At 40.1% G+C, this 27,831-nt stretch overlaps 1 protein-coding gene across 2 annotated transcripts in view; it reads left to right on the top strand.

Moving 5' to 3' along the window:
- Window positions 1-27,831, top strand: part of NETO1 (neuropilin and tolloid like 1) — a 76,394-nt gene that overhangs the window by 43,615 nt on the left and 4,948 nt on the right. For both annotated transcript variants that reach the window (XM_010971938.3, XM_074355290.1), the window contains exons 7-9: window positions 4,300-4,528; window positions 24,984-25,097; window positions 27,006-27,564. In XM_010971938.3, coding sequence (XP_010970240.1) covers window positions 4,300-4,528; window positions 24,984-25,097; window positions 27,006-27,564 — 902 coding nt within the window. The remainder of the gene's footprint in view (window positions 1-4,299; window positions 4,529-24,983; window positions 25,098-27,005; window positions 27,565-27,831) is intronic.

Genomic DNA, 27,831 nt, shown 5'->3' with positions numbered 1-27,831 from the left:
TCATGGTCATAACTAGCATCTCTGTCCCCGCAGTGTTAAGGAGAGGGTTTCTGTGGAAGTGTAAACACACGCCGTTTCCTTCCAGCTGCTAAGTAGACTGTCTTTTGTACAATCCCAGAACAACAACACCCGGTGTACCTGCCTGTTACAGAATGTGGCATTCTGTGACCCAAAGGGGAAGCCGCCTGCAGAGCTGGACTAAAATGGCTCTATTGTGACAGGCTTCCTCTGTTAAATTAAAGGTTAGGGACTAGGAAGTGGCTTTGAATAGCTGTCGAGAAAAGCAAGAACTGGAGACGACGGCTGCTGTGGGCTTTCTATTTATACGGAGTTCCTAGCAGCCCATGAGAACTGACTATCAAAGCGCCAGCTAAACTCGAAATGGCTTATGTGAATATCCGAATGATAATTGGTGATTGAAATACATTACACGGTGGAAGTGCTAAATAGCTGAGTGAGGTTCTGTTAAAGTCAAGGACATATGGCTTCTCAGTCTTTTGACCAACAGAAAACACAGTATCTGACATCTCCTTTGAGAACAGTAATATAGACGATCGCCTTTCGTTAAAATGTGACTAATCCAGATTTCTTAGAGATTGGAACGCCAGAGCCAGGAGGAAAGTTGGAAATCCATGACTGATGAGTTCATTTCACAGATGAATAAGCTGAGTCAAAATACTGAGGTCGTCTGTGGGTTAATGGGATGTATAAATACGCTTCTGTAAGCAACTCTTTGGTTTCCATGCAGATTCCAGAGCAGGGGTGGTGGGAGGGTATTATGGTGTCTCGCTCTGGATCTGGTCCAGAAAAAAACCCCAGAGAAGAGTGTTGGATGAGCCGCTCATGGTAACTTAATGTTGATTCCATGCAGGTTGGGGCTTATTTCTCTCTAGATACCCAGTGCCAAGAAAAAAAACCTCTGCCATTCAGTTAAAACTCATGGAAGAAAGAAACTGAAGTATAATCTAAAAAACAGGCAAGGTGACAATCTTCAAATATTTGAAGAACTGTCATATGACAGGAATAAAAGGACAAGGCTTCCTCTGCATGGTTTTAAGTACGGCAATTTATTCGAATGCTTGAATCTGGAAAGTCAATAAAAAGGTTTTTGTTTTTTATTTTAATAATAGAGATGCCCAAAGATCAGATAAGAATCTGTGGGAGGAATCCAAGTAAAGTTTGGCAGGGATTTTGTACAATAATTAAAAAGTCAAGTAATTTTTTGGCATAGATAATATTAAACTCCTTTCAAGACCAAACCTGATGAATCGACCATGAGTAACTGCCCGAATATGTGATTAGTTAGTAACAGGTCTGACCCTCAGTGCAGTGTGATGCCACAAAAACACAGTACTTGGAGAAATTGTCAAATTTGTTAAGACTGGGAAAGAGATAAGTCAAAAGGCTTCTAACATTATACAAATGAAGCTAATTAATTTAATGATTAAGATCTTGGGAGAATAAAACTCTTAACTTTTATTAATTACTCATCATTTAAAATTTTAATTTTTAAAATATCACTTCATTCAAAAATGTTTTGAATAAAATTAAACAGAAAAACTTGACAAGTATAATAAGTCAATATTTTACTGTGAAGTTGTGTTATAGTTAATTATGTAATGAACTTAATTGACATGGGCAGAATCTTAAAGATGATGTGCGAGATTTCCAGCCTAATCCCTGGGACTGTGACTACGACAAAATATCACACACCTGGTTGTGTTACACTACCTGGCAAAAGGGATTTTGCTGATGCATTAAGGTTACCAGTCAGTTGACTCTAAGTTAATTAAAAGAGAATTTATCCAGGCAAGCCTAATCTAACCACACGAGCCCTTCAAAAGCAGAGTTTTCTCTGTCTGTGGACGAAAGGGGAAGTCAGAGAGATAGGCAACGAGGAACATTTCCTAGGGGCTCAAAGTGATCCACGGTAGAAGGTCATCAAAACACAGGAACCTTGGTCCCAGAACTGCAAGCACAGAGTTTCCGCCTCACGTGCCCTTAGCAGAGAACACAGTCCAGTCCGCCAACACTTCTAACCTACAGAACTTGGAGATGATATATGGGTACCGTTTAAAGCTGCTCAATTTGCAGTAATTTGTTAAGGAAGCAAGGAGAAAATTAATGCAATAGGCAAAAGGTAGCAACTGAAATTGGCTGCAATATGGTACGTTTCTGGATTCTGAAGATGAAATCTGCCTTTGCTATCTCCAAAAATGAAAATTAAAACTGAATAAACAAAAATGGAAATTTTGCATGACTAGATTAACGACCAATGAAAATGTTATGGTTCAGCTTTGTTTTTAAATAAAGTCTCAGTTTCGTAGCATCAGATTTTGGAAGATGACTGAGATGGACTTTAGATATTTTGATACTTGTCTGTGCACAGCAGAAAACAAACCATTTGAATGTTGTTGGATCCGGGTTCTCTGTGTTGGGGGGGTGTTTTCCCAACATTTCAGGAAAAAGTGTGATGTTCTGGTTTTCTCCTCCAACTCAAGTGTGTGCTGCTGCCTCCAAATTCATGGGAAATCCTACCCCAAATTATAAGGCCTGGCAAGTCCAGCCACAAATGAAACAGGTTTGAGAATGTGGGCTTTATCTAGCCTTTTTCAGACTGTGGTGTTTTTAATTTGTATTTACCGCGGAGAAAACTGTTCTGGCAAGTCTTAAATAATTGCCCCAAACAGTGTTTGTTTTCTGGATCTCTTTGTGTCATGAGGGGAGGAGGGGACCAGCTGAATGGTCGGTATTAACTGTATTCTCTTAGTACATTGTTAGCTAGACTGACTGGCGTTAAGTACATGAAAGGGATTCTGCTGTCCGTATTGGTGCGAGGTGGAGGACGGTGCTACTAGAAACTGTTTGCATGTTCTGAAGCTCCCCACGTCCACGTCAGTAAATCATTTTGTCAGCTCGAGCTCTTTGTGATTGATTAGGAAGCAGGATGCCTCCGAATGATTCACAGAGAGGAGATTGTAATCTTGACTGCTTCACCGGATTGTATATGATCCTGTTTATCATCTTCTCTTTTCTTCAGCAGGAAGACTAGAGAGCTTTCTGTAGTTTCCCGCCCTAAGTGAAAACATTGCTATGCGGCACTCTCCCCTCTGGCGACAACGGGGCACAGGCTTCAAGTTGCCGAGCTGCCGTTTACATCATAATGCAGGGAGGGCTTTTACATGATGTAAACCGCAGCTAGTGCAGGAAGACGCAGTCGCCGTCCTGGCACGTGGCCTTTGCGGTAACGACTCTGTACCCAGCGAAACTAAGACCCACTGGGGTATTTTATTTCTTTTTTTATAGCTATAAAAGAGTTTAAAAAAATGACTGAAGGCTTCTGAAGTGAATATATAAAAATCTATTGATGGGTGAATAGACAAATGACTTCCATTTAGATTTATCATTGGTCGAAGTAACTGCTAGTGATTTTTAATGCACATTCGGACAGAGTCAAATAATGTCTGTTGCTCATAAAACAGTATGTCTGGCGAGGTGTGATATTGTGCGGAGACTATGGACTAGCGAGTTCGAGGGAGCTTGTGTCTAATTTCCAGCTTGTACCATCTGAGCGAGCAATTCCTGAATACGACAATAAAATGTGCCACTTTATAGAGTTGTTTCGAGTATTTGACAATAATCTATCAAGTAGGTTGTACAGTTCTTTTTAGTCATTAAGTATTAATTCTTGTTTATATGGACTTAGCTACATGGCTTGACTCTTATGGTGAGAATGACCATAGATGAGTTACACTGTTTTAATGTACTTCTACCTCGAAAATGAAGCAGTGTAGTTATGTGAAACAATTTAAGCAAAGTAAAAGCAGAGACTATCTTTTGATACCCTTTCTGGGTATTTGTTGGATACTAAAACAGATTACTTATTTCCATGCATTTTTGGAAGTACATGGAAGGCATTGGACAGTAACGGGAATGTATCAGGGATATTGAAAACATATTTGTGCTGATTAAAATCAAACAGTGTGTGCAGGAACTAACAACTGGTTCTGGATAAGTTATGAGAAGAAATCAGGAACATTTGGGCGAAAGTACTCAGCTATGGGAAGTGGCACATTTACGTAAAGCAAGGATAATAACGTTCGAAAAAATATTCAACACAAGTGGATCTTAGCCATACTTACTTAGTTTTCTACACTCCACAGGCGGAAAATACTAAGATTGATTGCAATCAAGACTGTCTTGTGAGGCTGAGACAGAGAAAGGACGTTCGCAGACTTCCTGAACCACTTTCCTATTTCCGTTCTGGGGTATGACTGTATCTTTGCTGCTGTTTCACAGATCTACTTACGATTCTTGGACTACGAGATGCAGAATTCAAACGAATGCAAACGGAATTTCGTGGCCGTGTACGACGGGAGCAGCGCAGTGGAGGACCTGAAGGCTAAGTTCTGCAGCACCGTGGCTAACGACGTGATGCTCCGCACCGGCCTGGGGGTCATCCGCATGTGGGCCGACGAGGGCAGTCGCAACAGCCGATTTCAGATGCTCTTCACGTCCTTTCAAGAACGTAAGAATCTCTGCACTTGACTGTCTGTCCTTCAAATATGTCATGCGGTGCAAATCTCATAAACCGTGAATGGTGTTTTCCTCATGCAGTGTGAGCACAGCAGGGTGAGCCTTAATAAGCTGTTCAAATAGCTGAGATTCCCTTTCCTTCGCTTTGATCCAGCGACAGGAGAGCTACATATTACATTTTGATTACTTATTTCAGTGTATGCATCAGAGCCTTGCTTAAGACAGTTCACACTACTCAACTGGGAAATGATGGATTTTGTCTGTCTCTGGTTTGGCTCTTCGGAAGCGTACAGAGCTGATGCATCAGCTTCCAATGAAGTTTGAGTTTAAATCTTAAAAACCTGCATAAAAATCTTTGGTAGGTTCCTTCAGTAAGCTTCTCTTGCAGCTCCGTTGATTTAAAATAGGTCTGTGACTACCGAGTTCCAATTAAAGTACGCAAAGAGAGAGAATTGCTTGGGAAGAGAGTAAATACAAAAAGTTTCGGAAAATGTTTTAAATGGCACAATGGGTGAGTGCTGGGCAAAACACAGCAATTTTAGAAAATCATGTTCCAACAAATGATGAGTCATGTTAATAGATGTATATTTGGAATGTTCTTTAGAAACCCTGAACAACTCATGCCTAATACATTTATACAAACGAAAAACAACCCTAAGAAATTCAGCTTTAAGGAATCAGTACCTTGTCATTTGAAGCTATACATTAAAAAAAAAAATAGAAAAAGCAAAATATTTTTGAAGGATCAAGGATTTCTCAATGATAGGTACAGAGGCCAGTATTTTTTTTTTCAGTTCAAAAATGTTACATGTATTAGATGATTATTTTATATCATAAAGAAATAATTTTGGCTTTAAATTCCTCTCTAATTACCCGGTTGGAGAATTCTAGGGCACCAGAAGTACTGTCACCCCGTCTTTCTAAATATTGACACCATCACAGAGGAAGTGAAATCTGTCCCGGAATTACTGCAGATTTAAACAGCACCTTGCCATCTCTGTCTTCATTTCAGCACTTGATTAAAATGTTACAGGTAGTGCATTTTTATTTCAGCAAAATATCTGGTCAAAAAAAACTTCTTCTCATTTTCTTGCTTAGAATTTGAAGAAATCCAGGCGATAAGATAGCACATTTGGTGTTTTCACCGATGATTGCTCTCCCATATCCAATAGACTGTGCCTTTGGTGAGAGTCAATGTGTACCTTATTCAATATTTCCATCAGCCTTACATAATCGTAGATTGGAAACATCTGTCTAATTTAACAAATATGGAAGGGCTAGGTAATATGTTAGATTATATAATTAAGTTTTTAAAATAATAAAAAATACACAATTTTTATCAAAGTGATACCATAAAATGTAGTCAGGATAAATTAAAATATATAAAATATGTATTCTTACGTTTCAAGTATTAAATAAATAATATAAAGGAACCCTGACTTCTAGGATTTCCGAAGCTTTTAGTTCATTCAAACTCGATATGCATCAATAATTTTTTTTTAATTGGCAAAAAAATATCTTACGCAGTATTAGCTTATATTAAAGAAAGTGAGATCAGCAGCTCAAAGATGCTCTCACGGGAAGCAGCGCTGGTCGAAACGCAAGCCGCAGACCCGGTCCTCTTCTGCGCGTCAGCGGTCAGGCGCAGCGTGACCAGTTAGAAGGGGCTGGCCGGGACGCAGACGCATCCAGGATCATGGGAAAGGCCAAAGGAGAAGGACTGTTTATCTAGAGATTTCTTTTGTTTGAAATGTGATGACTACCTTAGACCTAGGAGGGTGATACGGATTAACGTCTGAGAGGTAAGATTAATGTTTGTTAAATTAATTCTAGGAAACCATTTGTAGTTCAGGGGGAAGAAAATGCCTAACTCATAGGAATCATATTTCAAAACTGAATGGATTCTCATAGAGGTTATGGACTCTGGAAAGAGGGATGGTTCAGTCTGAAACCCGATTCCCAGGAAGAGGGAGGTGGCGTTTGTGCTGGGCGGGGAAAAGGAGGACTAACCAACGTCTAAGGTCCCTTTCCATTTGAAGATAAGATCTGTGAGTCTTTAAAACTCTGCTTACGTAAGAAATGATGACTTATATCATACTGTGTATATATCATTAGAGATATTTCTATTTGAGCTAAAAGACAGAGTTTTCATGTTATAATTCAGTGACTTCTGGAAGCCATTTAAGTGGGTGGACTTCTCAGTCACTAACCCAGGAGAAACAGGGTATTTTTCCTGCACAGGAAGAAGGCACCCACCCTTTATGTGCCTACACGGTGGATGGATGATTACCCTCATTGGAATGCTGAGGATTCAATAGTCATTTCCGCAAGTATCTCATACATTTACAGGACACTTTGACTGAAACAAATTTGCCCTCTGTGGCATGTTGCCTGTGTAGTCTTAGGATCATTTGTTTTTTGTATGTTGACTAAAACTGTGCAGAATTCTGCTACGACAGGCTGAGATCAAAGTCACCAGGGGATGCAGTACATGGGTTGTAGCCTTAGTCTTTTTGTTTTGAAATCAAGGTGTTCCGGGTAAGAGATGAAAGATTTTAAAACAACAGGAAGTGGACTTAATCAATTCTCCTACTCAGAAATGGGTGGTACTGTCTCTGTTCCACATACACGCACGCATGGGAAAAGCTTAGAGATGTGCAATCAATGGCCAGCGTTCTTCTTACTCAAATAATAAGAAACCCCCTAGATGGTTTTCTGGGTTCCTGCATTTATTGGGCGGTATCCCCAGTGCAGTGCTGAGAAGCACTTAGGGGCATACTCAACAATATTCTAGTATCTGTCAAAATGTCTTATGTTAAGACCATAGGATATTTTTAGAAGTTAGACAAGAGCTTGGTGGCCACCTGTTTCAAGCCCAAACATTTTATGCATTCAAACATTCAAACAGAAAAAAGGAAAGATCCGAGGAAGTTAACTGACTTTCTCTGAATGCCTTCAGCGCATGCTTAATGATTTGTTAACGGCACTAAGGCAAGGATGTAAAGCCTGATGCCTGAGATCAGAAAGCCTCCTGGGGATAACTTTGTCACATTTAAGGGACGGACAGGGCTCCCATTTTCTAAAGATGATGATAATGATGATGATGATGGTAAAAACAGCAGCATTTCTGCATCACTCATGTAGCTTACATATGTCAGCAAGTTTTGCTGGCTTTACAAACTGAATTCTGATTCTTCTGTCCTATCTATTGCATCTTATGTCTGGATTCTGTGCCCACACTCTGTAATCATACATAATTATACAGTAGCCCGCTGTCTCGTGACTGCAAACATTAGACTAAAGTAGAATCATAACAAAGGGCTTCTGCTCCAGAACATATTGATCCAAAGACTAATAGTCACAAATAGGAATATAGTTTCAAATCAACTTATTTTTACATTTGTATCTGAATAAATTACAGAGAAAGGGAAGAATGAGTGTATAAGGAAGAGGCATAGAAATTCTAACTGTGAGTCATCAGACTTTGAGATTTCACATGCACATTAGAAGCATTTTATAAAGTCTGGATTAAATGCCAACATTTGCAGCAACAGAAGATATTCTCTAATGTCACAGGGAGCATATAGCTCACTGAATGGAGAAGTATTTACCTTCACCTGCATCTTGAGGAATAACATCCTCCCTAGATTGCGCCCATAAATATTGCTCCTGCCCCCACTGTCTTGCTAACTCTTCACCTCAGCCTTTCTCAGCTCTACCTGAGACTCCTGCCCTGATGAATGATCTCACACTGCTGCTGGCTGCTGCTAAAATACGTTAGCTTCAGAGGAATAGTATCCAGACTTCAACTTGTTGAGCAACATTGAAACCCAGCAGCTAGAGGGAAAAACAGTCAGTATTATCAACAAAGAGACACTGTCTCACTTCCTGAGATGATAGTCTTTTTAATACTTCAAATGTCATTTTTGTCCTTGGATTAGTCAAAATGCTTAGTCTACTCTTTAAAAATATTTTTTTTGTTTTACTTTTGGGAAGGAGGTGATTAGGTTTCATGCAATGTAAGTCTCATGTGATGTTTGTTTCATGGGCAGCACATTTCTGTTAAAAACAGACATGCAAGCAAAAGGAGATGGAAAGCAAATTGTTTCCTTTAAGGATGTGGGGAAACTGTTTACAATAATTTGCTAAGATGAGATCATGTATTCAGTTTCATATCAATTTGGGACAAAAAGAGTATCGAGTCTGAACGATGAATTTATTTACAGTAAAGAAATATACATACAATAACATTTTTATTTCAAAGAGGAATTGAATTGAAGGATTCTGTGGGGGGCAGAATTCTGAGATAAACCCAAAGAGCCCCACCTCTCAGTACAGAAGCATCTTGTGACGTCCTTCCCTTGAGACAAGCAGAACTTGTGAGTAGCTTGGGACATCATTCTGTAATTAAATTACATTCTATGGCAAAAGCTATTTTGCAAATGTAAGTAAGGTCTTTAGTCAGTTGATTCTGAGTTCATCCAAAAGGGAGATTACTTGGGTGGGCCTGACCCAATCAGGTGAGCTCTCTAAAATAAAGTGAAGCATGAGTCAGAAAGATGGCTGGCCTGGGAGAAGAAAGCAAACAGGTATGTTGTGAACTGCCTGCCTCTTAGAAGGGTGAACTCTAGCAGCTGAGAGCATCCCTGGCCACCAACTAGCAAGTAAATGGGGGCCCCAGTCATACAACTGCAAGGAACTGAATTCTGCCAACACTCTGAATAAGCTAGGGAAAGAACCCTGAGAGCCATACGAAAGCCGCAGCCCCAGCAAACATCTTGGTTTCACCTTCTAAGATCTTAGCAAAGGATCCAATACTTGGGCTTCTGCAATTGTGTGAAAAAAACTAGGTGTTATTTTAAGATAATAAATTGCAGTGATTGTTACACAGCAGTAGATGACTGTGTGGATTTTGGTACCGTACGTGAGATGCTGCTATAACAGATACCTGATACGTGGAAGCAGGTTTGGGGTCAAGCAATGGCCGTAGGTTGGTTGAATTTTGAGGATAATGCTAGAAAAAGCATAAACTGCTTCAGACAAATGGTTAGAGCAACCTGGACTTAGAGGGCTGTCTGGGGCCCAGCTAGAAGTGAGGAATGTTTATTAGAAGCTGGAGGAAGGGAGATCCTCGTTCTGAGTGGTGGAAAGCGTAGCGAAGTTTAGTGAAATTGTGTCCTGCAGGGATGTCAGCAGGCAGACTTGTAAGTGACAAACGTTGGCTCCCCAGCTAAGTGAATTACCGAGAAAAGTGGCAGAGGTGTAGCCTGGTCTCTCTTGCTGCTTAATGTTCCATGAGAGAGGGGAGAAATAAATTTGAGGAAGAATTATTAAACCAAAAGGAATTAGGACCAGATGATTTTGAAAGCACCCGCTTGTCCGGGGGCAAAGATGTTAAAAGTTGGAGACGATGCTGAAAATGTGGCAGAAAGACAAGGCTGAATGTGAGTGTATAACCTTTGCTCAACCATCGGAAACATCAGAAGATCACAGTGTTTAGTAACTAAAAGGCCTTTGAAAGAAGAGTTTAAAGTGGGGCCTCACAGATCCTCTGAGTCAGGTTAGAGGCCCTCCAGGAGGGTGAGGGCAGGCCCCCTTACCCTTCTCAACAGTCGCCAAGGAGAGAGAAAGGATCCTCTCAAACAGATTTACAGGTGTGGCATCTGTCCAGGAGAACAAAACCCAGTGTTTCAAGCAAGACCTGCAAGGCTCTTGAGAAAATTATTTCAGCAGAAACACTGTCAGCTTGGACTGAAAGGGGCAGAGAAACCCAAATGAAAAGAGCCATCAAAACCCTAAAATTCTAAGAGCATGAAGCAATCTGATGAGATGGCCCAGCTACGTTAGTGTTCATGAGAAAAGAGGGATGGCTCAGAGAGCAGAGCCAAGTCCACAGCCACAGAGGATGAGAACTGGAAACGTAATCAGGAAAACCCGAGTGTTTACCCTTCTGGGTTTCAAGGCAGTCGTGGACCAGTGACTCCTGTTGACTCTCCATTCTCTTTGAACCGGAATCTCTATAACTATTATCCAATGCCATTCCAACCATTTGTGTTGGAGTGTTGAGGAGGACAGCTCGTCTCTTTGGTTCCATGGGTCCACATGTCGAGAGGAGCTGTACTGCAGGAATGGAAGTGCAGACTCCTTCACAGACAGCCCCCAGGAGCCTTCTCTGCACAACATTTAGATGATTTCGATGTGACATTTCAGACTTTGAGCTGGTGACATTTAGATGAGATTTTGGACTTTGAGTTGATGCTGTAATCAGATGATACTCTTGGTAACTTTGGGGAAGTACGAAAGTATGGGTTCATTTCTGGGCTCTGTGTTCTGTTGCACTGACCTGTGTGTCTGCTTCTGTCCCAGTATATGCTGTTTTAATTACTGCAGCTTCATAGTGTAGTCTGAAGTCAGGGGATGTGATACCTTCAGCTTTGTTCTTCTCTCTCAAGTTTGCTTTGACTATTTGGGATTTTGGGGGGTTCCACAAAAAATTTTAAATCACTTGTTCTATTTCTATGAGTGTTTTGATAGGGATTGCACAGAATCTGTATATTGCTTGGGGTACTATGGACATTTTTCACAGTATCAGTTCTTCCGATCCATGAACATGGTATAGGTCATCTTCAGCTTCTTTCATCAAAGTCTTGCAGTTTCCTTAGTGTGGGTCTTTTACCTCCTTGGTTAAATTTATTCCTAGGCATCTATTCATTTTGTTATAATTGTAAATGGAATTGTTTTTTTAATTTCTCTTTTGGATAGTTTGTTATCAGTATATAGAAGGGCAACACATAACCTGGTTGGTCTGACTATACAGAACAAATATTGGTAATACTCTTTATGTTCTTTTAAAAGAAGATCTAAAGGTCAGAGATGGGAGAAGTCAGAGACATTTTAAGCTGCAGCAAATGCTCTTGCTGGCATTAAAGGAACACACTGACATGTTATAGAAAGGGCCATATGGCAGAGAATGATGGTGATGACCTTTAGGGGCTAAAAAATCCACCCCCTCCCATTTGACAGCCAGCAAGAAAGCAGGAACCTCAGTCCTACAACCCCAAAGGACTGAATTCTTCCAACAGCTTGAATGAGCTTGAAAGAGGCCTCCATGTTCCAGATGAGAATCCAATCTAGGCCACCTCTTTGATTTAGCTTTGTGAGACCCTAAGGAGAGACCTCACCCAACCCAGACTTCTGACCTGCCTAGCTGGAGATATTAAGTGGGTGTTGCTTTAAGCCAGCAGGTTTGTAATAATTTGTTACTCAGCAATAGAAACTAAAACATATTCATTGTAGTGATGCACAATTTTTAATGCAATGGATAATGCAGATACAATCTATGAATGTTACTTAATATATTACTTAAATATATTAATATATTATTATTCAGTAATGTATTGCTATTCCTAAATTTGTTAGTTCAAGTGACAAGATATAACCGTAGGCAATATAAGAAAGAGAATCACTCCAGCATCAGCTTGACCTATAGCTGAGTAATGACTACTGCTGTAGTGACGTAGACGTGGATGGGTTTTCAGCTTGATACTCCTTTGAATTCCTCCATTCATTCTGTTGTGCCTTCAGTGAACATGGAAGCAGCAGGCGCCGATGGCCCACAGATGAGTAGGAGGGTTCGCCTCGTGAGGTGCAGCCACACTCATTCAAATGGAATTCAAGTGTGTGACTCACTGCGGAAAACCTTCCCGGATACCTGGTACTCTGCTCCTCACTCCCACCGCTTACTTCCTCCTTTACTTCAGTAAATTATCCACCAAAACGCTGTATTCTAAGAAGTCAAATTCTCTTCTCGTAGAGTTTTTTTTCCCTCCAGCATTTGTTTGTATTACATATAAATCCTTACTCTTCTGCCACCGTAACTGATTATTATTTCACTGTTCAGTTTGATTATCTTATGGTTTCTTGTCTGGAACATGGTTGGTCTGCCATCTGCCTCCTGTACCCGATGTGCATTCTGTCCTAGAGTGCAAATTCCCAGTTTTGTAATGCGTGAGTGAAATGACCATATCACCTCAATAAACTAAATTTAATGGCTCCTAAAGGGAAAAAAGTATATAGATTGTAATTTGATTATTACTGTGAAAGTGCACAGAGTTCAGTAACCCTCTGAGAAAATACATCAAAAAAGGCTGATGATAATCGACTCACAACAATAACATTTTGTTTTCCCCCTAGAAAAAGGCCAACACATTACAAGGTGGAGGACATGCTAAGAGCAAAAGGCATTATATTCTCTAATTATTTCACAGGGAAAGAAGGTGTATGTGTTGGAGGAAACAAGGTGAGCAAACGTAGCATAGATTCAAGTGGAAACTGACGTCTTACTGATCTAGACCTCCACGCCCCCCATTACATGAGTTGATGTATTTTTAAAAAAGATTGAGACCATTTTATTAACACAGGAATGACTTTCTTATGTATGTCACACAGCAGCCTAAGTAGCAGAGGGCATAGATCTAATATCAATGATACACGAAATATGATGGGAAAATTGCTGACTGTGTAATGGGCTTTGGCACATCTCTATAAAGCAGACATACGACACACTATGGAAAAGGGAAACCATCACTAAATACAAATGTACAAGATTTAGGATGCATTATTCTTTAAATTTTAAAATTTAAATTAAACTTAATTTAAATATTTAAATTTAAGATGTATTATTCATATAAAAACATAATTAAAACAAAAAGGAAAAAGGTGAACTGAAGGACAATTAGTAACATAAAGGACAGGCAGTGGCAGACGTAGTGCCCTGTAAAGAAGCCCGAATGTGTGGTGTATAATCCACAAAAATACTGAATCACTATGTTGTACACCTGAAGCTAATATAATATTGTGAGTCCGCTATACTTCATTACAAATAACAAATGAACAAAAACAAACAAAAAAGAATATAAATTGTATAAGACAGTAAGAAAATGTTTTATAAGTGCACCAATAAAAAATGGGGCAAATAAAGTGAAAAATTAATTCATAGAGAAGCATCAACAGCCTGCTGGTATAGGAAACAAACACCTATTCATGCTAGTAAACAAAGAGACGTAAATTCCAACAGCAATGAGACATCATTTCTATCTGTCAAATTGTTTAAAAAAAAACAGCAATAATGAAATACCCAGTTTTGGAGATGATATGGTAAAATGAAGATATTTGTATACTGGCAGGAAAGTAAATGTTCTCTCAAGGGCAATTCAGCACTATATATCAAAATTCTAATGTAGGTAAAAAACAAAAATAGGGTCTCACCTGTTGATCTAAAAAATTAACCTAAGAATACACACTAGTAATGAGAATGTTTAGAATCATTTGAAGCATGAAAATTGCTTAAATAGCTTGATCAAATAGGTCTTGAAACATGTATATGTTCTTTTAACTGTTAAGATGATGTGTTAGATGAATACTTACTGACAATGAACTATGTTAGAAATAAAATTCAAAAAGCAAGTAGCAAACAAAACACATGTGACATTACACATATATTCTTGTAAATCCATGAGAGAAATATTTAATCTACAGTATCTATTCCATATGTAATACGTATGTGTAGAAGGCAATGCAATTAACTGATTGTTTTTAGTTGATGAGGTTTATGGATTATCAATACTTAATGGTTTTTCTGTAATGAATAGTTGTTGTAGTAAACATTTTTAAAAAGCCGTCAGTATAATTAGATTTGACTTTCTGAAGGGATTTATTAAATCTAAAGAAACAGGAGTATATACATTATTTATTTTTTAATTGAAATATGGTTGACTTACAATGCTGTGTTAGTTTCAGGTGTACAGCAAAGTGGATTCAGTTATACATATACAAATATGTTTTCAGATTGTTTCCATTATAGGTTATTACAGGATATTGAATTATACACTATTTTCTTTATTGGAAAAATTAAGACTCATTTACAAATTCAGAAAATACTAATTGATCATCAGAGTGTTTTTGGAGGGGTGATGCTTACGCCCGCAGTTCAGGATACCACACTGCTATCTAATAACCTATTCTTTTAGCCCAAATCATCCCTGCAGCCTACAATGGATTCCCAGCTCTGATCACACTGGGAAATTCCCTGAACTTTTTGGTAGGATCCTTGGGGATAATATATATTGATCTCCTTGATTCTGGCTTCACAGCTCCTGGAGTTTATGTCTGTCAGTGAAAGTAAATAATGTATGTGCTATGGAGAAAGAAAATTATCATTCCGATTTGTCAGTCTCCGAACTACCAGAGTCACAAGCTGTGGCGGTCCATTGATGCTGCTTGGCTCTTATCCTGATTTGCAGCAAGTCCTCCTTTGGGGAGCTGGCGTGTTCAGAAATGAAGCCAAATACAAGTAATACCTTTAACCAAGCCGCGAGGCTGCACTGACTGCACACACTGCCGCAGGTGTGTGTGCCCCAGTCACGGGAGCAAACCCTGGGCCACGTGTTCAAGTCCTCATAACGATCGGAGTGCAGACCCGAATGAGCTACAGTTTCCTACGCACTGGCCCTAGAGGCACGTCTAACGGCACACTGTGATAATCACCGGATGGCCGGCCCAAGGCAGACAAAATCATGGTGTAGAGTGTATAATAATTCCTCAGCATCAAGCGGAATGGATAAACCATGCTGTGCTTCACGCCCCCTGCGAGGAAAGGAACGGTCTCTCCCTATGAAATTTAATCTTCCCATGAAGAAGTTTCTCTTCTCGTAATAGCATGTCTTTTGGAACAGTAGGAATATGCAGTTCTAGCAGAGAGATGGAGGGGACCTCATGATTGGGAGTGGAATTAGATGGCGAGCAGAAGTTTTTGTATTAGAAAAAGATTAAGATATATCTTAATAATAATGCTGGATATTTTGACCGATAACTGTCACATTGGAACAGAGAGTTTTGGGAGCAGATATTGATTTTTCAAAAAAAATATGAAGATAATAAAAAATGAAGAGAAGATGCAGCAATCCATTTCTGGCCTCAAATCTTGTCAGTGTTTTTCAAATAAAATGGCATTTTCTCTAATTGCATACATAGCCCAAGGGCCATTTTATGTTTAAAGCCCGGTGGCAGGGAGTTTTTTCTATTTATTTTGAGAAAAATAAAGCAAAACATTCATTTTGGGAGACAATTCTCATGGCCAAATATATTTGATATTTTCTTTCACGTTCTCTTTTTCTGTAATTAGAATTCTGCCATTAAAAATGATGCTTAGCAGCAAGCAAGGCTTTTGGATCCCGTGTCTGAAGTCTTTGAATCCTGACTTGGATGCTTACAGCTAACTGAGATCTCTGATATTTCAGATATTTTCTTCTATCAGGTTCATTAGGAGGAGCTTAGCTATTGCTCCAAAATTAAAAATCATTGTTTGAATTTAATGAGAAGATGGCACTTTGTATCCGTTTTACTGCATAAAGAAGTTTGGTCTGCTAGCTAGCTGACGAGGGTTTATCAAGCACGTGCAAGATGGCACCTGGTGATAAAGCAGTGAGCAGAGCTCCATTGCCTCTTATTCTTACAAGAGGACGCAAACCATGGACAAGTGGATTAATTAAAAAAGGATGAGCTCAAATCCTAGTAAGCGTTGTGGGCATACACAACGTGGGGTAACGAACGTGGTGGTGAGGGGTGTGGCCCCGAGTGCCCTGAGGCTGTGGTGGGTGACTGAAGTTCAGGAGGAAGCCGGGTAAAGAGGAAAGGTTTGGGTTCGCAAAGGTGCACTGAGGAGTCTGGAATTTAATCTGGCTTTATTGGGAAGGTTTTGGAGTGTTTTAAAAGGAGTGAGACTCGATCAGATTCACACTTGAATGTGCAAGGCTTCTCTGGCCACTGTGTCCATGGATCCGTGTAGGGGACTGTTTGGTGAAAGGTGACTCAGTCCTGAAAACGGAGACATTGCCAGGAGCGTGGGGTTGAGAGAGGGCTGGTACAGCCACAGGACGGTGGATGTGGGGTGGGGGTGGGCAGCAGAAAGGACTCGAGGATGACCCTGAGCCTTTAGCCTGAGCGGCCAAGGGGCTGGGGCTAGTCAGGTCTCTTAACATCAGGAAGGAGGGTGGAGGCAGGGGGGTGATTAAGAGGAGTAGGGTGATAACCCTTCTCCGTGAGCCCCCCTCCCCAGACATACTCCATTTGAGGCGGTCGTGAGAATGCCAGGTGGAGATGTTAGGGAGAGTTTTGGACGCGCAGTACAAATCTGGACCTCAGAAAGGAGCCAGAGCCCGGAGTGTGAGCCCAGGAGGAGACAGAGTGTCCAATGTCTGAGTCGGACTGAGATGCCCCAGGAGAGGGCTGTGTACAGAGGACAAGGGGTCTGCTGTGACCCCAGGAGACCGACTGCAGGGTCTGTAGCCACCAGCCAGGAGGCCTGAGGGGGCGAGGAGAATCGCCTTTGTCACCTGAAAGATGCAAGTTATTATTGAGTAAAAGCAATTGAATTTTTAAGTATGCCAGATTTTGCTGTTTAGTATAAATTCATTACCTAAACATATAATGCATGTACATATCGTATTTACATAATAATAATAATTTTAAGCTTTGTTTCCATCTCTCAAAGGAAGTGATAGACTCTGGAACATCTTGAGTGTCAGAAAGTTTTAATAACTCAGTGTCTTCAGGGCTGGTAAGAGCTGGAAGCAGGATGTGAAGCAGTGGCATGGCAGGTTCTCCAAGCTGCTTCCTCGTCCTGATGCCTCTCCACACGCTTCCGTGACCATTTCCATCCACGTTATGACTGGGGAAGAAACGAAGAATACAAAGGAATGGAAGGAGGAGACTCGAAGATGTGAGTGTGTGTGTGAGTGTGAGTTTGAGTGACCGTGAGTGTGTGTGTGTGTGTGTGCAGGTCAGCACATGGCTGGGTGAGCTTTTGACAAACCTCAAACTGAAGATGTTAAAAGGAAGTGATCTGAGGGAAGCCAGAAGCCAGGACTTGCCTGTGGAAGGACGCAGGATTTGGGCTGGGGGCTGGGAGACCTAGGGGGTGGCATCTGACTGAAAGCTCCCAGCAGGTTTCAGCTGGTAAAGTGATGTTTAAAGGAAAATCGGATCGAGCGCGAATCCCTTCTATTTCCACATGATCTTGAGGAAATATGATGTAATTTGACTTTGAACTGCTCTAGCAATGATAGTTTTATTAGCCATGAAGCACAGGTATTTGAAGTATCAATGTTTCAGAGAGAAATCTGCCAGTTTCTATTTCCATTTTGTTTTGGTTTTGCCTGAGTAGTGTTTTGTGGATTTCTGGACTTGAAAAGAAAGGTGGTGGGTGGTGGTAGCATCGAATAGCAATTATAAGTTAAATGCCTCTTAATTACAGAATTAGAACGATATTTATAAGCACGTGCCATGATACTGAAAAGTGATGGTGCATCCATGATTAGACCTTTAACGTTATGATATGTTTTGTGATGCTTTCTTATATTTTAAAGTAAAACTCCCTTTATTTTGAGTACCTGGCAGCCTTTCTTTCTCTTCTCCTCCTTTACCTAATTAAGATGGGCCACAAAATCGTTTGGTTATCCCCTAATAGTGTTTATTCCTTGAGAATCAGCAGTATATAGGTATAAAAGTTGTTTGTAGCAGATGCGTTTGTGATTTAAGCATCACGAAGGATTGAAACGCTCCTTCACCGAAGTATGGTGCACTCTCGCCACCTAGTGGTCAGAAAGGGAACATACGTGGATTTAAAAAAAAATTCCGAAGAAAGCAATGAGTTCAGTGAACTACTGATTTAATTAGGTATCTTTAGATATAATAACGTAGAAATGTTATTTTAAAACTATCCTTTTACTGGTTAAAATTTGAAATAGAAAATTGACTTATTTGGATTAATATTTAACTTTTTTTCATGAAAATTTATCAGATTTTTCCAGTCATAAAAAGTAACTGTATGTGTGTATATTGTTGTGTTTACACACATATCCGTATATATGGAAGATTTCTCGGCAGAAACTAAGTATAACTTGTAAATATCCTATAAATAGTCATTGCTAACATTTCGTCTCAGTATTTCTAGTAAAATTTTCCATATGTATGTTTGCATGTGAGGCTTTATAATTTAAAATGATTTGCTTTTTCCAGCCAACTTTATACCTTCATAATTCCCCATACTTTTTATTCTATGACCCCTTAAGAATTAAGAATCTTACCACTATTAGATTTTTGAACATTAGGCAACGCTTGGTAACCTTTTTTTGTTTTTATATTGTCTTTTAAGTTGTATACAAATAAAATTGGAGATATTTGAATTAAACAAAGTTAAACAGGCTTCTTGGTGCATGAATTCTCTGAACAAGGCACTGGCATCACTAGAAGGGAGATACGCAGGAACGCACTGCATTTTCCAGTCCTGTGACGCGCAGTATGCGTCTTCCTTGCCAGAGCAAAGCGTTGAGTTAAATTTTGTGTTTCCAGATAATCTGTTATGGGATATTTGGATAAATGTTCACTTAAGAGATTTTAAATTTGAATTTTAAATTTTAGCTTAAAGGACCTTTAGATAATCTCAAAATCTGTATCTGTGTACCATGTTTCTCTATATTGAAAACTGTTAGTACAATTGCAGGACAAATGCCACTTTTATCCAAGCCTCAAATTCATAGGATCACTCAAAACTTCAGAGCATCCCCGGGTTTATACTGGAACCAAAAGGCTGTTCTTGTCTACATGCTGCTTCTCTTGGTTTTCCAGGATGAGATCTGAATCTCTCTCTTTCCAACTTGGTGTTGGAAAATGCATATTATCTCGCTGGTCTTGTTACCCTGTGAATGACGGGGCACCACAGATACCGTAGACGTCTACTCCTTCCTTATATAAGACAGTGCAAACTCATGCTAAAATCTCCATTCGCTATAGGAGCTATGTCATAAATTCTGTTTTGTTTTGTTTTAAAAGTTGAACTTTAATGATATTTCATACTGGGCATGAGTGCAGCACAGGACTGTACCCCACAAGATGTTAAAATAACTCAGGAAGTCTTAGTTTTAGGAAAGTCCTGGGTGTATCTTAGAAAGGTGTGGTTATTGTGTACTTGCATATAAAAAAATGGAGACTGGTTATAGACGGGATTTTTTTTTTTCTTTTTACACGTAAACAGTGCAGCAGACATAGCATAAAAGAGCTTGGAGCTGATGGCCTCTGGTGTATCGCTGACTCCACTTTCACATTCAAATGTATTACTATGCTGACGTCATGACTTAGGAGAGCAAGAGGATAAAAACCTTAATTTCTGCAAACTGTAACATTAATTATTCATATTACCTATCATTGGGCTACTTCATGTAATATCAGAATTAATTTAAAACTACTTTTTGAATCATAGAAGGGAGTTATCCCTTTAGCCCTTGGGATTGAATTTTTGTGAAACCCATGGTGTGTTGGAGGAAGATACGCTAGAAAAATTACTAAAACAAGCATGCCCCAGTAATTTTTGAGAAAAAGATGTTTCATTATGCATTAATTAATTTTTCCCAGCTTCTTGCATGTGGCTGTAAACTGGGATGTTATAAAGCTGGTGCACACAGGCAGGCTGAGATCCCCTCCTGTGACATGACCATCAGCATCTATTTAACGCTGGTTGGTGGGTTCCCATGAAGTGCTGGTTGTTAAATTTTAAATATTACTCCCAGGCGTAGTATCTTACAGGTCTATGTAGTGAAACCCTTTTAATTATGCTGTTTTTATTACAATATTATTTTACTACCTAAAGAATAACTATCTGCTATTTTTGTTACATGAAAAAACAACAGTTCTCTGTGTAACTCATCTTCTTAAACAGCGTTTCTTTATTTACTGCATCATGCTCTTCTGTAAGAAGTTCTGTGCGGTTTACTCAAACTTGCGTTCTCGTTTAGTCTTAACAAGCGGGCTGTGAATGACTAGCCTCACTGTACGAATTCGGAAGTTTAATATAAATCACTTAACTTTTCATATCATGTATCTCCTTAACTTAGCCCCATTATATAGAAGTAAACTAAAACTGACAAAATTTAAGTAAAATCTGCTTAAGGTCACACAACTGGGATTGAACCCAGGATTCAATCTCAGACACTTTGACCACAGCCTCTGTGCAATCCTGGTTCTTTAGAACAGCTTGCGAGACATTCTAATGCTTGAATCCATACGGCCAGGACTATCCTGCGTTCTTGGCATAATTAAATCACTTAGGTAGGTGTTATCTGTCTCTCTGTTTTGTAGATGTGGTAACTGAGTGCCCCCTCCTTAGGGACGATGGCTCCGTAGAGCCGGAGACGCAGCCCCACCCTCTGTGACGCGCTCAGGACTCTAGGACCCCAGGATGAAGTGCCTGGAAAAGCACTCGGTTTCAGGTTCACGTACACTTAACCTGGTCCAGAAAGAATACTTTGCCCAAATGCCTGTGTGTTGGTGCATGAGAGAGGAGGGGACAGAGTGGGAAGACTCATTGTGCAGAGTTAAAATACCCATTTTCTGTATTAGCTGAATGACTTATATCAAGAGCGATATTGTAAAACAAACAAACAAAAAAAAAAGGAGGGGGAGGGGAGAGCTCAGTGGTGGAGTGTGTGCATGGCATGCACAGGGTGCTAGGGTCAATGTCCAGCACCTCCATCAAAAATAGATAATAAATAAATAAACCTGATTACCTCCTGCCCCCCAAAAAATTTTTAAAAAAAAGAGCAGTGCTGTGCCTACACGTAGGACATTCTTTTGGCTAACTGCAATACTTCACTCCATGTAGTTTTGGTCTTAAAAAGAAACACGTAGCATTAGATCTGGATAATAAAATGGTGATGTTCAATAAACCCTTAGTGAGGTTACAATAGTTGCGGTCATTATGTCTAAGTGCGCTTTTAATAATTCAGAGACAAAAAGCCATGCAAATAGTTTCTTCTATGTATTAGTTCTTACCATCAATATGAGGCTGTATTTGTTATTCTGAAAGCAACAGAGGACCTAGTCCCAGAAGTAAGTAGGTTCATCTGATCAGCAGAACCACCTGTGTGAGGTTCTCTGAGTTTTGAGGATAATAATTTTACTTCATTAGCTGCCAGTTTATTATAAGTAAACCTTAATTTTGAGTGTCTTCCAGATAATTTTAGGAAATAAAGGAGCTGCTTCTTAAGATGCGATAGCTTTTGACAATGTGCATTGAATTTCCACGTAGGGTAAGTCCTCTAAAAATGGGTGGGCTACGTGATTCCTCAGCTGTTAGGAGCAAGACAGCCAAATAAACGAGTGAGTCTTAGTTTCTGAGAATGTCACCGTTTGTATCGTGTTGGAAGACCTTGGCATTGAGGTTTCAGAGGTTTCATTCTCCCCTAGGAGACACACCTGTGAGAGTCTCCCGCCCTCTGGGATCCTCATGGAAGCAGCCTGACCAGAACGAAACTTTTGCTCCGTGACGTTAATCAATTCAAAATTGAATTAATGGAATATCTGAATATTTACTATCATATAATAAATTGAATATTATGACAATAACTGAGTCGTCTTGATATTCAACATTAACACTGAATGTTTTACTGTGGTTGAATATTTACTACATGCTTAGAGATATTAAACCATATAAGAACTTGCAGGGAAAGATGATAAACATATACTAAGTGTGAAACCCTTTTAAAAATTGTTAGTAGAATAGGACTTAAGGAAAAAGTCATTTTCCAGTGGATTGGAATAGTTATTTCAAAACTGTCTAGTTGACACAGTTCTGATATGATTGCAATGGCAGCGTGGAGAGGGGATGTTCCAGGACAGAGAGAGGGAGGGAGCCGGGTGTGGCCGCTGAACCAGCGATCCGAGGAGTGTGCACAGAGCAGTGGGAGATGTTTATGCACAGAGCCTAGGCATCGGGCATCCTTGAAGGAGCAGTGAGAACCTAGCTTGATTTGGGAGGCAAGACGGTGTCATTTTATATTTTTAGCAGGAGATAGAAATGAAAATCTTTAATGAACTACTAGATATCTGTATGTCTAGGAGAGAAATATTCAGACGTGCACTATAAGGAAGCTTCAGAATCCAGTCTGTTTTAGTTTGGGTGTCTACGAGACACAATTAGTTTTTGTTCAAAGGGTGTAACTCATGATACATTTGTTTCTCAGCCACTGCAAGATTTGCTTTTTTGTTTTTGTTTGCGTGCTTGTTGCTGGCAAAGCGGTTCCATAAATGTTAGCAAAGGTAAGGAGGAAAAGATGGAGTGGTGCCCTGAATAATAATACTTTTTAAAAAGTGAGGATGACTCCAGTTAACTGGCTCATTTGAATATTATTTGATGTAAAGAACTGTGTCGGGAACTTGATTCATTGGCAGTCCGGGATTACCAGTTCCACTCCCAGTCAAACCACCGATATTTAATGATGACGGATACTGGCACGCTGATTGGCATTTTGTAAACATTTTTGCTTCTACTAAGCTGCAGAAACAGAAACAAAATTACATTTGGAGGATTTGGAATTCAGATCTCAAGTGCTCTTACCAACATACTGTTCTCGTTCAATCACTTACAGTGTGCAAAGTCATTTTTATGTCTATATTTAAATTAAAAAAACCCAAAGCCACCCTATTTAATAGTAATTGTAATATCTTTTCCAACTCATTCTGGAAGGTCATTTAATCCGTATGCTCCTCTAAAGGTATTCTTTATTTGATGGATTAACTGTACTTTACAAACCGCTGCAATTTATCAGGTTCTGAGTGCTTTTTACATTTCCCACTAAAGCATTTTGCAGCTGCTCTAATCTATTTGCAGAAAACTCCTTTCTGTTCTGTGTACACATTCTGACAACATTCATTATCTGCTTAACAGACCTTATCAGTTCTGCAAAAGCCATTATGGCTGACGACAGTAATTCAAATTTAGTTCCTTACTGAAAAGCAGATCTTTGCAATAGTATATTGGATTGTTAAATTTTACATGATAAAAGTTTTACACCGTGTTGAAAGCAGGAGCCAAATAAAATGTTAATCATGACACTTTTCAAAATGACTATCTACTGGATCTGCATCTTTTCTGCCCTTTAGTACTTTGTTTTTCAAAATGACTGTTACATCTTTTTTACTCTTTAACCAGGGACTTCACAGGCAAATCAAGTAGAGGGAGGAAGAAACTCTTCCTCTGAGGACTGGGGCTGGGAGGGAGGGCGTGGACAGTCCGAGGAATCCCGGGCTCAAGTTACTCATCTTTGCCATACTTTTGATTTTCAAGACGAGCATTTTTTAAAAAATGATTCCTCTAGGAATGTTAAAATATATTGTGACCTTATGCAAAGTATTTTCCTAACAATTTTGATTAATACAGAAAATACATTTAAAGAAAGAAACTTTATTTAAAAAAGAAAACCCTGCAATATGTAGTTTTGAAGGTGAAAAATTAATGATAACATGACTGATCATTAATAAAACTTTCCTGTTGATTAACCACTGTAAATTCTGTGTTTTGTGCCTGATGTTTTTCTAGAATGCCTATCTGTTAAAGGGTCACAGAACCATTATTGAAAGAAACACTAAAATTGCATCTTATAAGATATGTGGGATGATTACAAAGGTAAAAACAGAAATTACTTTAAAGCGTTGTCCGTAAACTGTAATTCCTAATGTCGTACTACTCCAGAGAGTCATTATTCTAAACATCTTACTACTCTGATAATGAAAGAAATGTATTTTTTCTAATATTGAAGTCATTCCTAACGTTATGCTTTGCTATATTAAACTCATCTCTAATTCTCATATTTCTGCAGCCAAATTATATACTTCTGAAAGTTCTTATTTTACCTCCCAGTGCCCTAAACGTGGCAACCTGGAGCTCATGGACCATTGTACCTAAAGTTAGTAGAATGTGTGAAATATATGCAAAGTAGGTTAAAGTAGTATGTAAGTTAAATGTTGCTGAGTATAATACATATTTTTCTTATGTTGTTCAGGATGGATTTTCCCTTGTTCTGAAATTTCATAACATTCTTTGCATCTTTCATATGCTTAAACAATATCATAGGGTTTTGTTTAATATATATCTCCTTCATTAATATTTTGTAAGTGTATACTTTCCAAAAATATTTCAATATTTCCATTAAACTAAAATTTTTGCACAGTACAATTAAATGTACACTTACAGAATTTCAGTGTAAGGCATTATGTTATGCATGTGGTAGGCACTTATGTTTTGCTAAATGAATGCACCAAGTTAAAAAAAAAAAAAGAACTCATATGGATAATTCACTTCATTTTTATGATGGAAAACCTTGTGTGCCTGTTTTATAAGCTGCTCACGTCAAGGGGAATGCCGGCTCTGTTAGTAACACAAGAAATAATTACCCCTACGGCAACACTTCTGAGAATAGAATGTCGTTTCATCATTTACCTCAATTTGACGGCAAATTATCATACTAATCTTTTTGTTTTTAGATTTGCAGTGCGAGTGATTTGTAACTGAGCCCCAGGTAAAACTTTTTTCCTTGCCTTTTTCTTCTCCTTTGTAGCTCCCTGCGAAGGCAATACATTCTTCTGCCACAGTAACATGTGTATTAACAACACATTGGTCTGCAATGGACTCCAGAACTGTGTGTACCCTTGGGACGAAAATCATTGTAAAGGTAATGATTAGCCCCCGAAATTTGCAAAATCCGTCTACCTGTAGCGCGGGAAGAAGTTTATCCGATGTTTCTCTGTTGTAGACAGTGTTAACAATAGGTTGTATACTGCCTTTTATGAACTTCCTGTATGTCTTATAACTGATTTGTAAGCCTCTTCCTTGCTTCTGCTTGTGATGTAACCAGAAGGTTCCACATTCATTAGTGCACGGTGGACTATCGTTAACACTTGGTGCTCACTGGAGATTCTCCTTGTTGGAGCCTGCAGGACCATGGACAGGGCCTCGGCGCTTTTCACGCAATGCAGGCTTTCCTATCGGAAGCCCCTTCATCTGTGGCTGTATTTCTCGCTCAATTCCAGTCTGTCTTCACCTGACATTGTGCACATAGTCTAGAGATAAGGTGTAAAGGAACGTTACAGCTTTCGAGTACCTCAAACCACTTACCTTGACTTCAGTCTTCCCACCAAAATGCTTTTCGTCTTTCCAGTGCGAATGGCTCCCAACGTGCCAGATCCCTTCTGTAGCCTGTAGAAAAAGGTTTGTTTACGTAGAGAGAAACCCTTGGCTTGGTTATGAATGTTGCATATTTTGGTTAAGTTCAGAGCGCCACGTGTCCTCTTGTTCAGATCCAGTATTAACCAATTTGCAAAGGAAAAGAAACTGGCAAATAACTCTTCATGCTTCAAGTCCAACATCTTTTACTAAAATGCCCTCTGTGGACAGAAGCCGAGAGCATTGCCACAGGACCCGTGGTTCACAGAGTCAGTAAGAAGAGCAGATCCAGTGGCAGCTGTTCTGAGGGGGGATGTGGGCAGTGATGCATGTTGTGTCCAATGAACCACTTGGGAACGGATCGGAAATTGGATAGTTTGTGAAGAGTCTGAATGCAGGCTGTTCATGGTCAGTGGTCACAGTCAGTTTTACTTGCCTACAGTGGGTTTGCTCCCATGGTTCCTGGGGCCTGCCTCTCTCCAGGGGCCACATCTCTGCACCACTGCCCTGGTGTGACTGGGGCCCTGTACTCTCAACCTGTGTGCCTGGCATAGACCCTCTGTGCTAGCAGTGGGGCCTGGGGGGAGGAGGGGAGCCCCAACATCTCAGACGCTCCTGCCTGTGGATCTGGGGGTGGAAAGGGCACTGAGAAGTGCTGGTGTCCTGCCCTTCCTGGGGAGACACTAGCTCCAGGCTGGGGGCCATAGGGGGAGGGGCCTTGTGTTGTCTGAAACCTCCCTGAGCAGAGCTTCCATCTGGATGAACTGGGGGGACCTCAAAGGCCCTGTTCCTAACGAAATTTAGATTTTCTTGACTAAAGGTACCTAATATGTGCCATTAGGACAATTTCTAAGAACCTTACATGTTTTTTGTTTGTTTTAATTTTTACCATAACTGATTACTTCATTGGGGAAAAGGCTCACAGGAGCCCCCATGCCACCATTCTAGAAACATCTGTCTTAAAGTGTAATCACCTTTCAGTATCAAAATATTACTGTCACTTCGCCTTCAGTGATCCACACCAGGATACGTTCAGAACAATATTTGTCCCCAGTAGTGGGCTTTGGAGGTTTTCTTATCCAGTGAGAAGAATAGAAACTTACTACTTTTAACATCCCAGTTGAGTCCTAAATGTCATCCTGAAGGTTTTGTAAGACCTCCTCCAAAACACATACTTAGTTTAAAGTAGGGGTGCAGCAACGAGAGGGCTGTTTCTAAGGCTGGAAGATAGGGCTCTTGTGAAAAGTGAAGCTGTGTTTCTTTTTAAAGACCTGTGTTTACGCTCAGGGCAGCACAAAATGTAACGCACAGCTCTCTCATTTTAAGGCTCTCGGCGTTCGCTTGGACTACCGTATTAACGCGTGGTGGGTTGTCTCTTGTCTGTTCGTTTGTTGTTTTCGCCCTCCTCACCCTGTAGAGAAGAGGAAAGCCAGCCTGCTGGACCAGCTGACCAACACCAGTGGGACTGTCATTGGCGTGACTTCCTGCATTGTGATCATCCTTATTATCGTTTCTGTCATTGTGCAGATCAAACAGCCTCGTAAAAAATATGTCCAAAGGAAATCGGACTTTGACCAGACCGTTTTCCAGGAGGTGTTTGAGCCTCCTCATTATGAGTTATGCACCCTCAGAGGGACAGGAGCTACAGCTGACTTTGCAGATGTGGCCGATGACTTTGAAAACTACCACAAACTGAGGAGGTCCTCTTCCAAGTGTGTTCATGACCATCACTGTGGATCACAACTGTCCAGCACGAAAGGCAGCCGCGGCAGCCTCAGCACGAGAGACGCTTCCGTCCTGACGGAGATGCCCCCGCAGCCCGCCAAGCCCCTCGTCCCGCCCGTGAACAGAAGAAACATCCTCGTCATGAAACACAACTACTCCCAGGATGCTGCAGACGCCTGTGACATTGACGAGCTCGAGGAGGTGCCCACCACCAGCCACAGGCTGTCCCGACACGACAAAGCCGTCCAGCGGTCAGTATCAGTAGATTTTTTGATGACCACTATAACCTGAGGACCGAAATGCTTCCAGGATATCGTGTTCTGTTTTGTCTTCATATTTCAGTTTCTCTTTTTATTGGTGGTTGAAAGCACAGCGTCTCAACTTTCGCCCCTTCTTTTCCTTTTTCCGTGCTGTCTATGCTCTTCCTGTTATCCCATTTCTGTACACGTGTACGCGTGTGAGCACACACAGACCAAAGAGATTTCATTTATTTCTATACATAATAATATTTATTTGTA

This window comes from Camelus bactrianus, chromosome 30 (genome assembly GCF_048773025.1).
Source record: "Camelus bactrianus isolate YW-2024 breed Bactrian camel chromosome 30, ASM4877302v1, whole genome shotgun sequence".
Taxonomy (NCBI): domain Eukaryota; kingdom Metazoa; phylum Chordata; class Mammalia; order Artiodactyla; family Camelidae; genus Camelus; species Camelus bactrianus.
The sequence above is the reverse complement of the archived record's forward strand: the minus strand, read 5'-3'. Positions and strand labels throughout refer to the sequence as shown.